The sequence below is a fragment of the Ochotona princeps genome, chromosome 32 (genome assembly GCF_030435755.1).
Source record: "Ochotona princeps isolate mOchPri1 chromosome 32, mOchPri1.hap1, whole genome shotgun sequence".
NCBI lineage: Eukaryota > Metazoa > Chordata > Mammalia > Lagomorpha > Ochotonidae > Ochotona > Ochotona princeps.
In genome coordinates this window covers 6,875,342-6,889,964 of record NC_080863.1, presented here as the reverse complement: position 1 = coordinate 6,889,964, position 14,623 = coordinate 6,875,342, and the positions used below count along the sequence as shown (strand labels likewise).

Sequence of the window (14,623 nt, the reverse complement as noted above, 5' to 3'; positions counted from 1 at the left end):
GTGGCCAGCCCAGTGCCAACCACAGCTGGAGCAGGGTGTGTAACTGGGGGCAGAGGGAGGGGGCAATGAGCAAGGCTATTTTTTTTTTTTTTTTGAGTTTTCCCAGAAGAGCCCCAGGGAACTGTGTGCAGGGGCAGGCCCAGAACCCTTGCTGGGGGCAACTGGGACTTGCTCTCTGTACTGGCTGTTTGAGCCCACACAGAAACTGCCTTGAGTGCCTCCTCCTTGCCTTCCACCGTCTCCTACTCTGGCTCTTCTGGACCCAGCCTTCGTTTCTAGACCCAGCGGAGCACTGGAGCACTGCCAGGCTTAGGTGTAAGGAGGACCATGCTGGAGTCCTGGCTGCTGGCTGTTTGCTTGGGGACCTGAACCACGGCCCCAGGGCTACCTTAAGTTAGACTTTGCAAGCTTAAAAGGGAAGCTAATTTCATCTTGCCTTCCTCCCAGGAGTAAGGGCTTGGAGTTAGTAAATAAAGCAAAAGTGGGGAACTGGCTGCCCATGCTGCTGGTGCTTAAGGGGGTATTGATGGCTTTTGGGGTCAGCAGCTTGCCTTCTCTTCTTGGGGGGTCCACAGGCTTTCTCTCTCTCTCTCTCTCTCTCTCTCTCTGTCTGTCTCTCTAATGGGCTACCCAGGGGGCTTCTAGGGCGATCCCAACAGGGTAGGTGTGGCTGCAGAGAAACCTCTGGGGGCCTGGGGCAGAGGCTTAGTAAACCAGCCTCTCCCCTTCCCCACTCCCTCGAGTGCCTACTTCTATAGTGGAGCACTGAGCACATTGACTGAAATCAATTAGACCAATCAATGCCCCTGAGTGCTGAGTGCATCTGCGCCCTCCTCAGGCGCCTCCACCACCCTCTCTGAATGCCCACCCTGCCCCAGGACAACGCTCACTCTTGGGATGGGTCCCATGGATGAGCTAAGCTTTTGCCTTCCAGATTGGGTCCTGGGAGGTAGCGGCAGGGTGGGGTGGGACCCTGGGGATCTGGAGTAACCCCGTGCCCTGGGAAAGAGAAGCAGCCTGCAGAAGGCCCGTGGAAGATTCAGGTCCTGGGTGCCACATGCTGCCCTGGAACTCCAGCGTGGAACACCAAGGATGGGGCCCTGCCAAGACCCCAAGAAGAGTTTATGCTTTGAAAGTTTCAATCAGGAAGCCACGAATGTGGTTACTAACACACGTTTCACGTCCAAGGTGGGAGACTGGCATTGTTTTTGCCCATGACAAAGCCTGCAAGGGCCTAGGCTGGTCACTCTGTTCCAACCCGGTCACCCTCTGGGTGAATGGTTTCATCCTGTATTCCTCCTGTCCCCCCAGCATCCTCCTGACTGGGCTCCTTAACTCTGCCACTCACCTCCTCCAACCCTGCACATCATCCCTGCTGCAGGCCAAGGGAGGGTGGGGGGAAAGGACCCCTCGTTTTGGAGCTAAGCCGGCCACATGGTTGCCTTCCAAGTGATTTTTGCTATCTGGCTTCCACAGTAGCTTCAGGGTCAGTCTTCGGGGACACCCTTCCTTCCCACCCTGCTGCTTGCTCGCAGGTTCGTAAGTCCAGGTCTCCCGTGCTTACTTCTGCACGCTGCACCCTAACTGGATACTAGAGTGTCCCCAAGCTTTCCTCCCCACTGTGGCCGGGCTGTGCCCCTGGCCGGTCTCCTCTTTGCTCAACCCTGCTGTACCCGTCTTTCAGTTTTTCTGAAACACAGGGTGCTGACTCTTCCGTTGTCTCCTCATCAGGTCCTGGGGTACCCCGAGCTAGCCTCTAGCTTTGACGGTGCAGTTCTAACTCTATAAAAGCTTCCTCAGGGACCAATATCTTGACGAAGTAGGTTAACTCTCTGACTGCAGTGCCGGCATCCGATATGGGTGCCTGTTTGAGTCCCGGCTGCTCTACTTCCTGTCCTGCTCCCTGCTGATAGCCTGGAAAAGCAGAAAGGATGGCCTAAGTCCTTGGGCTTCTGCACCCAACAAGGAAGACCCAGAGGAAGCTCCTGGCTCCTGGTTTTGGATCAGCTCAGCTCTGACAATTGTAGCCATTCAGGGAGTGCACCAGTGGATGGAAGATCTCGGTGTCTCTCTGTAACTCTGTCTTTAAAGTCAAGATAAATAAATCTTAAAAGTCAAGGGTAGGCCTGCCTAGGTCCCCACTGAGCTCTGCCACTGTGCTGGAGACACAGAAGGCTTCAGTGAGTTTTTGCCAGTGAATGCCATGGATGTGCTGTGGGTGCCACAGACCAGACAGCTGTCCCACGGCACAGGACGACCTTGCCGCCTTCTTGGTTACTGACCTGCCCAGGGAGGCACCTTATTTCTTTCCATTACCGGATTGCTTTGGAACCCAGGGGCGAGGGAATCCTTGGCCTGCTTCCCCTGTATCCAAGGAAAGGTGGAAATGGGTCTCTGGTCCTTGACTGTGTTCTGCAGCTAGTATGTGCACCTGCCAGGAGGTGGGGCGGATTCCTCTGCCACTCCAGCCGTGTACTCTAGGGACTCCGTTCCACTGTACAAACAGAGTAGAGAGAAGGAGAGACCGTATGCTCCTTCCTGTTTCCTGTGCTAGGCTCTTGGATCTAAGGGAGGAAGGGAGGGAGGGAGGGAGGGAGGGAGAAAGAGGTCTTTCACCTGCCGGTTTATTCTCCAAATGACTGCAATGGCTGCAGCTGGGCTGGTCTGAAGCCAGGAGCATCATCGGGGTCTCTTACGTGGGTGCTGGGTACAAACACTTGAGCACTTTTGCTGCTGTCCTAGGCACATTAGCAGAGAGCTGGATAGCAAGTGGTGTAGCCAGGACTCTTAACTGGTACCCAACTGGGATGCAGACAATGGAGGCAGAGACTTAACCTGCTTCCATTTTATTTACTTCATGTATTTGAAAGTCAGAGGGATATCAAGAACTCCTATCTGCAGTTTCACTTCCCAGATGCTCACAACAGCTGGAACTGAGGTCCCGAAATCAAAACCAGGAACCAAGAAACTCCGCCCACGTGAGTGATGGTCGGAACCCAAGTACTTGAGCCCTTACTGCCTAACATGAGCGAATATTAGAAGTGGCAGCCAGAACACAAACCCCGGAGCTCAGATGGTGGGATACCGGGTCTCCAGCAGATTCTTAAGAGCTACACTCAATGTCCACCCTGTTTCATGAGCATGATAACAGACTCTTGGCCATGTAGAGACAGGAGGAAAGAGAAGGTGCCAGGTCAGTGCTCAGCAGCCACCACAAACCATACACTGCCTGTGGCTGGGGCCACCCACTCGCTCTTCCTGGTCCCTGAAAGTTTCCAGCCCCTCACATGATGCCGCAGCCCCCTCTCTCTTGCCCCTGTAGGAGCTGTGATGAGTATTCGCGGCTGCTTTGTTTGCCCACTTCCCTGCAAAGTTTGGGAATTGGCATTGTAGCAGAGCATGTGCATGTGATAAGAAAACAGGTGCCTTGGGGGGCGCACTGCACCACCAGGAGATGCTGGAGGGAGGGAACGGTTAGAACTGTTCCTGGCCAGGCTCCTGCCCCTTGGTCTCTGAGTCTAATCTCTAGTAGCATTCATCTCTTAGCCCACACCTGCCTGAAGCCAGGGCCTTAGAAAGCATCCAGAGAACTGGTCAGATGTCTAGTCCTGGCCGAGGACTCGGGGTGGGGTTGGGAGTGGGGAGAGGGCAGGCGGGAAGGGGCCCGCTAGACAGGCCCGAACCCTCTACCCAGCAAGGGCTGCAGCTCTAATTCAGAAGCCGGAGCCTTTGCCCGCCCCACCCCTTACCCTTTATCCGCCCCAGGGAGAACTACCGGAGAGAAGTGAGGGGTGCGTGCACGCGGCGCTCCCGGGGCCGGGAGAAGCCGCGTTCCCGCCTAAATCCGTCAGATGAAAGTTGCTCCCTCTAGCTTTCCCAACCAGCTACGTTTGTTGCTTTTGAGCGCGACCCCTCCCTTCGCGGCCAGGTCGATTTCCAGCCTCTCTCTCCCCACCCCCTCTTCTTTTCTCCCTAGCCAGCATTTTCATTCTTTCTGAAAAGCCAAGACCAAGCACCACGTACGCAGCCCAGATCCGGTTCGGGTCAGTGCGCCGAAAGTTGAGGACACACTACCGCGCGCCCCCTAGCCCGGCACCCATGTTCGGGTGCGCGCGCCTTTGTGCACGCGCGCCGCAGCAAGTCAGGAGCGCGCGAAAGGACCCGGCGTGTAGGGCGGCCCTCGCGCCCGCGGGCAGGCGGTGTCCGGGTTAGGGGGTACGTCTGGACACCTGGCGTCCTGCGCCAGGTGTACTCGAGTGACCGCAGCCCCGTTGCCGCGCCCCGTTCTGCAGGAACGTGCCCGCAGTTTCACTTCTGCCCTTTCCCAGCCAGAAGCTGCCTTTTCGGGTTGTTGATTGTAAAATTCCGTGACTAAAGCACGCTGGGGCAGATGGATCCAACACCCTCTTCCTTCCCGGCGGTGGAGGACAGGTCCCCGCCCGGAGCTTCTCGGGGACCGGCTTCCCCGAGTCCGGGCGGTCGCCAACCAGCGTAGAGGAAGTGGTGGTTGGCCGAGCCCGGCGGCGGAGCCCACGGCCCGGGTCGGTTTGGGAGCGCTCCCCGCAGGGGCTGGGGGCGAGCCACCCACGTCTCCCGCGTCCGATCCCTCCGACACGGAGGAGAGGGGAGGGGTTCTGGGCCGAGCAGTCTGCTTCCTTCTGCGAGCCCAGCGGGGGAGGGGGAGGTAGGGGGAGACCGACTGGGGAAGGGGCGTCTGGAAGGGCCAGGAGGCTGGGGCGAAGGGCGGGGAGGGTTGAGGGTATGGTGGCGTGAGGGAAAGTTCTGGAGCTCCGCGTGGGAAGCCCGCGTGTAGGTGCGCGCGGGGCTAGACCGGGGCAGGTGGGGAGGGTGGTCTTGGAGGCGCTGGGGGGCCGGGAGGAGGTCTTCTATCCCGTTGGGACACACTCAGCATGGGTTCCCTGATCTGGCGGAAGGAGGCTGTAACCCGCTGAGGGTGGAATCCCATTCCAAGCCCGTGGCACCAGGTTGGGTTCTCCCGCCCCTCCCTTGGCATCCAGACCCTCTTCGTCATGGGGTTGGACCTGGCACGGGGGACTCCGCGCCCTTCGGCTTGGGCTCAGCCTCCCAGGGCCTGTGAGATCCCGTGGCTCAAGGGTGGGGGCAGCGGTCAAGGAGGGTAGGAGGGTGCAGTTGCCCGTGGCGGGGCAGAGGGCGGGATGGGAAGGAGGAGGAGGAGGAGGAAGAGGAGGGAAAGGGTGCTGATGCTTCGATGGGTTTGAGCCCAAGCCGTACAGCCGGGGAGCCAGTCAGTTCTCGGCCCGGGCTCCAGGTTAGTACAGGGAAGGGCAGGCGACGGAGCACAGGGGGTGCGGGCGGCGGAGCTCATCTCTTGGCCAGCCTTTCCCGGCGCCACCGCCACCGCCGTGCCGCCACCGCTGCGGAGTGTGGCTGCTGTGCGGCGCGCCCCAGCGCCCCGCGCGCCGCGAGCCGCCTAGGAGCTGGAGCGCCGAGCCCGGGGCGCAGGAGAGGGGCGCGGGCGCGAGAGCCGCGGCGAGGGAGCCGCGCGGAGGGGGGAAGGGGCGGGCGCAGGGAGGGCGGGAGGGAGGAGCGGGGAAGAGAGGGAGAAGGGGAGGGAGCGAGCAGAGCGAGGGAGAGCTGGAGAGAGCGAGAACCGAGAGCCAGAGCGAGGGAGACCGGAGCGAGCGAGAGAGAAGGAGAGCGAGGAGGACGCACGCGGAGCATTTTGGTGGCTAAGATTCCAGCAGGAAAAAAGTGAGGCGGGCCAGGGTGAGCGGGAGAAGATTTTTCCGTTTTTTTCTTTTTTCTTTTTTTTGGAATCTGCGCTTCGTCTGGGTCCGCGGTCCGTGAAGCTCCGAGTGAATCGTTCCCGGGGCGCTGACACCCGTCGGTGGATTGCTCTTTCCCGAGTGCGTGTGGCTCCGAAGCCCGCCTCGCCGCTTCCTTCCAGCCCCCGGCTCTCCGGCCGCTCCCCAAGCCCCTCCTGGGGCGCGCCAGCGGGGAGATCCGGCCCGCGTGAGTGTGTGGCGGTGAGCCCCGCGCGCCTTCCCCGGACGAGCTCAGGGATCAGGGCTGCCGGCTGCCGAGGCCGGAGTCCACCTCGCTGCTGGTGTGTGTGTGTGTGAGTGTGTTGGATTCGGGGGTCGAGGGGGCGTCGAGAGGCAGCCCGGCGCCCTGCTGCCGCCCCACCCCCTCCAGTCAGAGGCGAGCATCGCAGGACTCTCGGATCCGCTCCGGTTTCGCTAGCTGCTGGGATCTCCACCTTGGATTCGCGACTGCTTATTTCTGCTCGGCTGTTATTGTTATTATTGTTGCCGCTGTTGTTATTTTATTTTATTTTTCCCCAAGGGATAAAGCAAAAAAAAAAAAAAAAAACCACCCCAAAACAAACCAAAAACAACTGTGGGATTTAATTAACATGATCTTGGCAAACGCCTTCTGCCTCTTCTTTTTCTTAGGTGAGTACCCGCGGACGGCGAACCCGGGGGAGGTGGTGCTGGTGCTGGTGGTCGTGGGGTGGGCAAATCGCGCGGGGTCGCGCCTTCCGCCGCCGGCGTGGGGCCGGGCAGGCGGGGCGCGCGGGCAGGTGACGGGCGCGGAGGGCGCGCGGCGGTGGAGCCCCAGGCGAGGCCGGCTAGGCGACTCGGGGACCGACCATCACGGCGTCCCCGCACACACACTCCCGCGCGCGCGTGCACGCACACAGACACGCGCACACCCGAGGGCTCGCATACCTTGGGAGCGCGCCCGTTTCTCCCTTGGATCCTGGATTCAAATTGTGGCAACTTCAGGAAAAATAATATCCAGTCAACTCTGGATCTGGAAGATGGGAGGGAAGGGAGATAGAAAAATTCAGGCCCAGTCCTTAGCAGGGACCGGTAGGTGAGCGCTGCTCCTCGAGACGGTGGAGGTGGCGAGGCGCAGGGCGGTGGGGGCGGCGGCGCAGGGCGGGGGTTGGGGGGTGTTGTGGATGATTCCTCCTCTGGGGAGCTGCAAGGCCAGACAGTTGCTGGGAAGTGGCTCACCTGGCCGTCACCCCCATCTGCTGGTCAGCCTCCGGGGCTAGGCACCCTGACGCCCTAGCCCGTTCCCGGTGGCTGCGCTCCCTAAAACACTTTCAAGTTACTCCCCTGCCTTCTGCCAGCCAGGCCCTGGGTGTGAGCAGCCTGGTTGTCTTCATCTCTGACTGCAGGGGACCCCCTTAGCTGGGGAGGAAAAGTGGGGTGGCAGAGGGAAAATTTGTTCCATCCCCTCCAGTGTAGAAGGCGAGGAGGGGTGAGGGAAGAAGAGAGCTGGTTACCAGGATTCCCCCCCTCGCCAACCCTCTCCTGCCTGGGAGCCCCACTCCCCTCTGCAGTTGCTTTCCTAGCTTTTTCTGGACCTGCTCTCCGTGCTGGGGGAAACCTGGGCAGGTTGGGCTGGAGGTGTTTGTCCAGAGAAGGCAGCCCCCAGGTGGAGGTGAAAACCTCAGGCTCAATGGGCATTGCCTGTGTGTGTGTGTGTGTGTGTGTGTGTGTGTAAGCAACACAGCTCACTGTGCTACCGCTGCCCTGCGAGGTGGTGGGAAGAGGTGGGTGCTGGTCCTAGCAAGATGTGCACCTGCAGGTGGAAGGCAGAACCCTGCAGACACTCCCCCATCCGCCGGGCGGGGGAATCATCTGGAGTCTGTGTGTGTTGGGGGAGAGAGGGGAGTCTGATGTTGCTCAGGCCCTGGGCACTGGGCCTCGCCTGCTTCCTTCCTGCCCCCTCCTCATCCCAGGCGCGAAGTCCCCTGGGGGGCCTGGCATTGCTCTAGGGTGTGGCTTTCCCTGGGTCCCACCTATTGGCTGGAGGCAGTTCCTTCCTGGGGTGGGAGGAGCCATGGGTGGCCCTCCCCACCCTCTCCCCACAGTCAAGGAAAAGCAGCCCTTTCCAGGCCCAGACCTTCTTGTTGGGATATCCTCACTCTGGCGGGGAGAGGGCTGAGGCGGGGGAAGCTCCCTGCTCTTTCCTGAAAGTGGCAATGAGGGTCGTCTTGGGGTGGGTGTGAGCGCATGGCAGGTGGCGTGTGTGGAGGGGAAGGCGCCCCTTGGCACTCAGGGTGGGGAGTGGGTATCCAAGCCCGTCAGGTCTCTCTCCATTCTGAAGCTGGACTGAGGAGTTTTATGAATGCAGTGATGACTGGGGGCGCGGCCAGAGACCCTGGTCCAGGCTGGATTAATGTTTAGGATTCAGTGGGTGGCACCCTCCCCCGCCCCTGGCCCTCTTCCTGGTGATGAGTGGAGCTTGGATGGGAATTCTGTTGGGGGGGGGACAGGGTTTTCTGGGGTGGCTGCAAGGGGAGATCCTTTCCCAGGAGCACAGGCCTTTGGGGTACCCTGTCCGGAGGTTCCTGGGTGAGGGCTGGCATGAGCTGGGAAGGTTGGGGACCTGGGTGGAGTGGGAGGCTTACGTGGCCAGCCATCCTGAGCTCTAGCGTTGATGTACTCAGGGCAGGTGAGCGAGGGGCTTGCTTAGCTTTCCTGGGGATGCTGTCAGCCCTAGCTGTGTCTCCTGGAGCTGGTCCACGCTGTGGTTGGTGGGTTTTCTGGCCATCTGAGGTTTGGCGGTGTCACTGTATCATGGCCTGCTGCCCTTGTCACCGTTAGGTTTTTGGCCGAGGGCTTCGGACTGCCACCACTCTCTTCTCGGTCTGGCCTTGAAGCGCCTGTGAGAGTCAGATGGTTTGGTTTCAAGGAGATGTCCCAGGTCCTTGTCTAGCGTATCCCTGGTTGGGTGTCATGGGCCCCCTTGGTAAGATAGGGGTGGAAGCCCTTGATGTTGAACCTGTCAGGGATGTGGGATGGGATGGCTGTGTGGGAGGGGGCTCTGAGGCAGGCTTCGGAATGATGTCGTCATGACCCTCATCCCCCTTAGGTCTTTGCCGAGGATTCCATACCCAGAAGGCCAGGGTGCAGGGAGGGCCCATTCTCTGTCAGCCCTCTGCCCCACACAGGTGGGAGGGAGAACCCAGAGCTAGCTTGGTGGTGTGGACAGCAGGTGCACACGGGGGCTACCCCGGTCATCCCGGCTGCTCTGTGTAGCCCAGAGCCGTCGGTGCTGCTCAAGGGGTGTGTGGCAATCTGCTGAAGCCAGGGAAGGAGAGATGCTGGCTCAGCTCGTGTAGTGGCCGGGGTTCCAGCCAGGAGCCTGTAAGACTCCACTGCCGGTCCACACTGCTTCCTCCTCTCACTCGGCCTCTGGTCTCTCCTTTTAGAGGACTGGGCAGCAGAAGGAAAGGTCTTTGGCTCTGGCCCTTCAGGCCGCCCTGGCCACCTCCTGACCCTATTCCCCACCACCAGCGGTTTCCCCGGGGAATCTGGGCAGTGGCTCTCTTTCTGTGCAGCGCTCTGCCTCTTGGTGTCGCTGTCCCCCTGCGCTAGCACGCCCCTGAGCAGGGCCTCCTGGGGGCGTTGCAAGGGAGAAAGGGATGGGTTTGAATGGGAGAACTTGGCTCTGCTGTGTTCCTGGGAGGACACTTCTGGCCTAGGGTTTTATTAGGTTTCGTGGTGGAGCGGCGTGGAAAATGCCTTCTCAAGCGCTCTTTGAGTCCTGGAAGAGGCAGTCATGGCTCTGGGCTGTGGCTTGGGCATTTTCTTGGGAGTGGGGTGGGGTGCAGGATCTGGAATTGGGGGCTTAGGCGAGAGGGCAGGGAGACCCCCCTTCTCCCACCGGATGTTGATGTGCCAGGAACCTGGTCTGGAGTCGGGCTTTGAGAGGGGTGGACCTGGCTAGTCCTCATCGTCCCGTCTTTCCCCAGCCTCCTTCTCCTGGGCCGGCTGCTGTGTAGTTGCATCTACTGGCTTGCTTGGTGTCTCAGAGGGGGAGAGGATTAAAGGGAGAAAGGGCTTCAGGATAGCATGGAGGGGAGAGAGAGAGAGAGGCCACTGGAAGAGCAGAGAGGCAGCAGCAGGGGCTGGAGCAGAGAGACGCACACCCAGGCACCCAGGCTGGCCTGCAGCCATCTTTTGGAGGGGGCTGTGGTGGACCTTGTCGCATGACGCGTGATGGCCAAGTTGGCAGGTCTCTACTTGGTGCTAAAGCTGAATGAAAAGGTGTGGTAGGGACCCTACCCTAGAGCCAGGTTCTGCCTGTAACCTTGGATTGCAATGTCCTGTCTCTCTGGGCTTGCCTCGGTTTCCCCGGGGCTTGGCTGGCTGCGGGGTCCATGTGAGGTCCCCGCAGGCTGTGACAGATGTTTCAGGCTATTCTCAGGGCCTCCACAGGCCTGGTCCGCTGGCTGCAACTGAGATCTCTGGGATGGGGATGAGACAAGATGGGGGATTCAGGTCGGTATTCGGCTACACCCCAGCAAGACAATACAGTGCCTCCCCACAATAACCCTGTACTGCCCCGTGTGCAGGCCGCAGCATCCTGTGGCCCGGTGCCGTCCTCACCCAGCCTTTGGTGCTGGGAACCCTTGGCGAAGGCCTGCTGGTCGGCCTACCTCATTGTGCCTCACTGTGAGATGGGCGCGGAGGTTTTCAGCCCAGCCCTGTCCCGAACCCCCAGGCCTGCGTCTTGGGTGGGTGGCTCCTCCGTGGCCCTCATTCATGCTTGTCTTCCCTCCCCCTCCTGCCACCTGCCGCCCAGACGAGACCTTCCTCCGCTCTTTGGCCAGCCCTTCCTCCCCGCAGGGCCCGGAGCTACCCCACGGCTGGCGGCCCCCGGTGGACTGCGTTCGGGCCAATGAGCTGTGCGCCGCTGAATCCAACTGCAGCTCCCGCTACCGCACGCTGCGGCAGTGCCTGGCCGGCCGGGACCGCAACACCATGCTTGCCAACAAGGAGTGCCAGGCGGCCCTGGAGGTGTTACAGGAGAGCCCACTCTATGACTGCCGCTGCAAGAGGGGCATGAAGAAGGAGCTACAGTGCTTGCAGATCTACTGGAGCATTCACCTGGGGCTGACCGAGGGTGAGTAGGGGCGTGGCTGATGCCCAGCCAAGTCGCCACCTCTCCATGAGGGTGGCGATGGGGACCGGGGTGGAGAGAAGGAGTACCTGGAGGATGGAGGGCCAGGCTGGGGACTGGGGGAGGACAGATGGGGAAGGAAGGAGAGAGAAGGGCCGGGGCCCTGTCTGTGCACGCTCCTCCCTCCCTCTCCCGCCCCAGGCCGCTGCCCCACCCTCTCTCCCCTTTCTGGTTTTCGGGAGGCCTGCCTTTCCTGTGTCTTCCCCCTTCTCCACGCAGGAACCTGGCCCTAGTACCCTGCGTGCAGGCCTTGGTGTTGGCGTTGTAAGGGGCCCACCCTACATACTTTGCGCATGCCTTGCCCAGCCGGCTTCCAAGTCCCAGGAAGAACTCAGGAGCCCCTGCCCTTCTTCTGCCTCTCATCCCCTCTCCCTGCAGACCTGTCAGTCAGTGGAGGGTTGGCTACCTTGGCCAGATGGCCACTTAGTCATTCAACAAGTATTTACCAAAAGCAGGGTGTTGGGCAGACAGGGGGACGGTCAGCGTGGAGGCGGGCAGAGCATGGAGCTGGAAAGCTGGCGAGTGGGGGAGGTAAATATTGGGGGATATCAGTGAGGAGGGATGCAGGTGGGAACAGTGGTGCTGGGAAAGGAGAAGGTGGGGGATGAGTGATTTGGTGGGCCACGCTTTGCCCATCGGCCATCAGCAGGTGCTGGCGAGAGGAGGAAGCTGGGAGCACTCAGCTTCCTGTCCTGGGCAGTTGGATAGTGGGAAAAGAATGGAGCCAGGAGGTGGTGCTTCTGGATGCCCATACCCAGCAGTCCTGCAGGGCATGAGGGTTGGTGGGTAGAACCCTGGGGTGGAGGGGCAGTGCGGAGCCAGGCGCACACAGTTGCCTGTGGAGGAGGTTGGGAGACAGGTGGGATGGAGGGCAGGAGGCTGTGGCAGCAGTGCCCAAGGCTGGTGGGCAAGCAACAGAGTGGCCTGCTGTCCTTGGTGGTCCCTGGGGGCTGGAGCCTGGCCAGTGAGCTGTTGGGTGCTGCTAGAGTTGGGTGGGGTTGGGTGGGTTAGGATTGATAATGGCAGGAAACTGTTGAATTAGAGAAGATCTGAGGCTGATATGTTAATATAATGTTTTCAGAGGTTTGTAACTGTGTTTTGGAAGGCAGAGGAGAGAGAGAGATGGAGATGTTTACTCCAGCAAAGGCTGCAATTGCCAGGGCTGGGTTGGTCAAAACCAGGAGCCCGGAGCTTCTTTTGGGGGTCCCACATGAGTGTCAGGGGCTCAAGTGCGTTCGATGCCTTCCTGGGTGTGGGAGCAGGGAGCTGGTTCAGCTAGGACTTGAACTGGCACCCATGTGTTCCAGACAGCGGCTTAACCCATTACACCCACAATGCTGGTCCCTTGAATAGGATGTTTAAAGGTGGCAGGCGGTCATGCAGCAGCTCGGATTCTAGCCTAGGATGAGTGACCAAAGGGTCTGCATGCAGATGGGCAAGGGGTCTGGGGCCAGGGTTGGGGAAGATGAGCCTTAGGTCAGTCAGAGGACGAACCCTCCCTCCAGGGAGCTGGACGGGAAGCTGGCATGCTGCCTCTCAGGATGGGCATCTGGTCTAGCTGTTGGGATGCCAGTTAAAGCTCCCACCTCCCACATCAGAGGACAGAGGTTCCTGGCTGCAGCACCCACTTGGCCTCCCGATGCATGCGTCGGGATGGATCCCTGTGCGGCATCAGTGATCATGGCTCAAGTATTTGGATTCCCTTCATCCCGTGGGAGGGGGCATGTAGGGGAGTGAGCCAGCAACAGGTGCGAGAGCTCTTTCTGTCTCGGAAATAACTTGAAGGAAAAAAAGTCCCTGCGATTGTTGGTGGTGACATTCCCACCAGTGACAAGATGGCTCTTTGCTGAGCCAGGTGGTCCCTCAGCTGCCTGAACCTTCCAGGACTTGGGTCAGCCTTCAGGGAAGCCCAGTGTGCACAGTCCACTGTATGTAGAACCTGAACAGGGCCCACACTCTCTGCCATGCCCGTGGCTCTTGAGGGCGTCGCCCATGTCAGAACTCGGTGTCCTGGGGCTGCCAGCCGTTCCTGTTTCCTGATGGCTGTCAACGTGGGGCCATGTGCGTTCAGCCGCCCGTCGCCTGGTGCACTGTTTCAAGGAATGGATTACAGGGAGCTGGCAGCTTGTGGAAGCAGCTAGGGTGGCAGTGGGAAGTGGCAGGTACATGACCTCTGACCTGGGGTTGCACAGGCCCACCTCAGCTTGGCTGAGAAGCCAAGGCACAGAGAGGTGGACTGGACTGCCCCCCCCGTCCCCCTGGACCCTCAAACTGCATGTCCAGGTGTCTGTCTGCTGCTCCCAGGGTGGGGGAGTGTAGGCAGTACGTGGCTGGGACGGGGGTCTTTTCCTTTTTGGCCAGCAGCTAGGCACATGGTAGCCAGCTATGAGCTACTGCTGATGGCTGTTGGACTGTCCCCAGTGATACCGACTTCTCCCAGTGAGGAGTCTGTTCCCAGAATCTGACATCCTGGGCCTGGCGTCAGTGGCCAGGCCCTGCAACGTCCCAGCTTTAGGGACACAAGGGGAGGTGGGATGGGCAAAAGGCAGGCGTGAGAAGGCTGTTGGGCTGAGACCCCAGAGATTGGCTGATCTGTGATTATAATAACTGACTATTTTTTAAAAAAAAATCAGCTTTTTTTTTTTTTTTTTTTTTTTTTTTTTTTTTTTACGATTTGTTTATTGGAAAAGCAGAGAGCTATTACAGAGACAGAGGGAGAGAGAGAGCTTCCATTGCTGGTTCACTCCCCCATTGGTCATGTTAGCTGGAGCTGAGCCAGGCTGAAGCCAGGAGCCAAGAACATTATCTGATTCTCCCACATGGGTGTAAGAACCCAAGTGCTTTTGGGCCATCCTCCACTGCGTTCCCCGACATAGTACCAGAGAACTGTATGAGAAGTGGAGCACTTGGGACTTGAACTGGTGCCTATAGGGGGATGCTGGTGCCACAGATGGTGGCCTTACCCTCTATTGCGTGGTGCTGCCCCCAATCCCTAAATTCTTAGACTGTTTGGCACCCCTACATTGCCATGGCTAGAGTGAAGTGCAGGGAAGGCTCTGGGACAGGGAGGTGATGGGGCAAGAGGAGCCCCTTGGGTTGGGGGAAAGGCCAGAAAGAATGAGGGGATGTGAATGAGGCTGGCTGGCAGGTGCTGGTTGGGCACCCACTGTACTGTGTCTGACAGGGGCTGGAGGGCACATGGGTGCTCCTCGGAGGGGACAGGAGGACTGGGGTCAGCCTGCAGGTAGGGTCGTTCAGCAACTCCTAGAGCTTGCCGGGAGCTCCACCCTGCAAGCAGGGGCTGGCTGCGGCTCCTTCAGGGAGCTCCCCAACCCTGTCCAGGCCTCCCTTGCTGCAGGGCTTAAGCCTGGATGGGTAATCGATGCATGAGCCTGAGGCACTCTGCTGCCTGCCCACCCTCACCACACACACACTTGGTCTGAGTGACCACCCATTGATTTCTTCTCCCTGAGGAGGTCCTGGGAGGGCCATTCCTTTCCTGCCCACCCCCACACTTTGGGCAGGGGGCTGGCAGCCTGGTGTGGTTTTGTCCCATTCATAAGCTTGGAATAGCCTACAGCCTAGTGGAAGGAGCGGGAGGGAGGAAGGAAGGACTTGACCTGTAGGAGGTGAGGTCCCCTTGAACCTGGACAGC

At 59.8% G+C, this 14,623-nt stretch overlaps 1 protein-coding gene across 1 annotated transcript in view; it reads left to right on the top strand.

Moving 5' to 3' along the window:
• The first annotated feature begins 5,644 nt into the window (after nt 1-5,644).
• GFRA2 (GDNF family receptor alpha 2) overlaps nt 5,645-14,623 on the top strand; it is a 52,406-nt gene continuing 43,427 nt past the window's right edge. The window contains exons 1-2 of the mRNA XM_004591385.4: nt 5,645-6,437; nt 10,591-10,911. Of these exons, the coding sequence (XP_004591442.1) occupies nt 6,398-6,437; nt 10,591-10,911 (361 nt within the window). The 5' untranslated portion in view covers nt 5,645-6,397. The remainder of the gene's footprint in view (nt 6,438-10,590; nt 10,912-14,623) is intronic.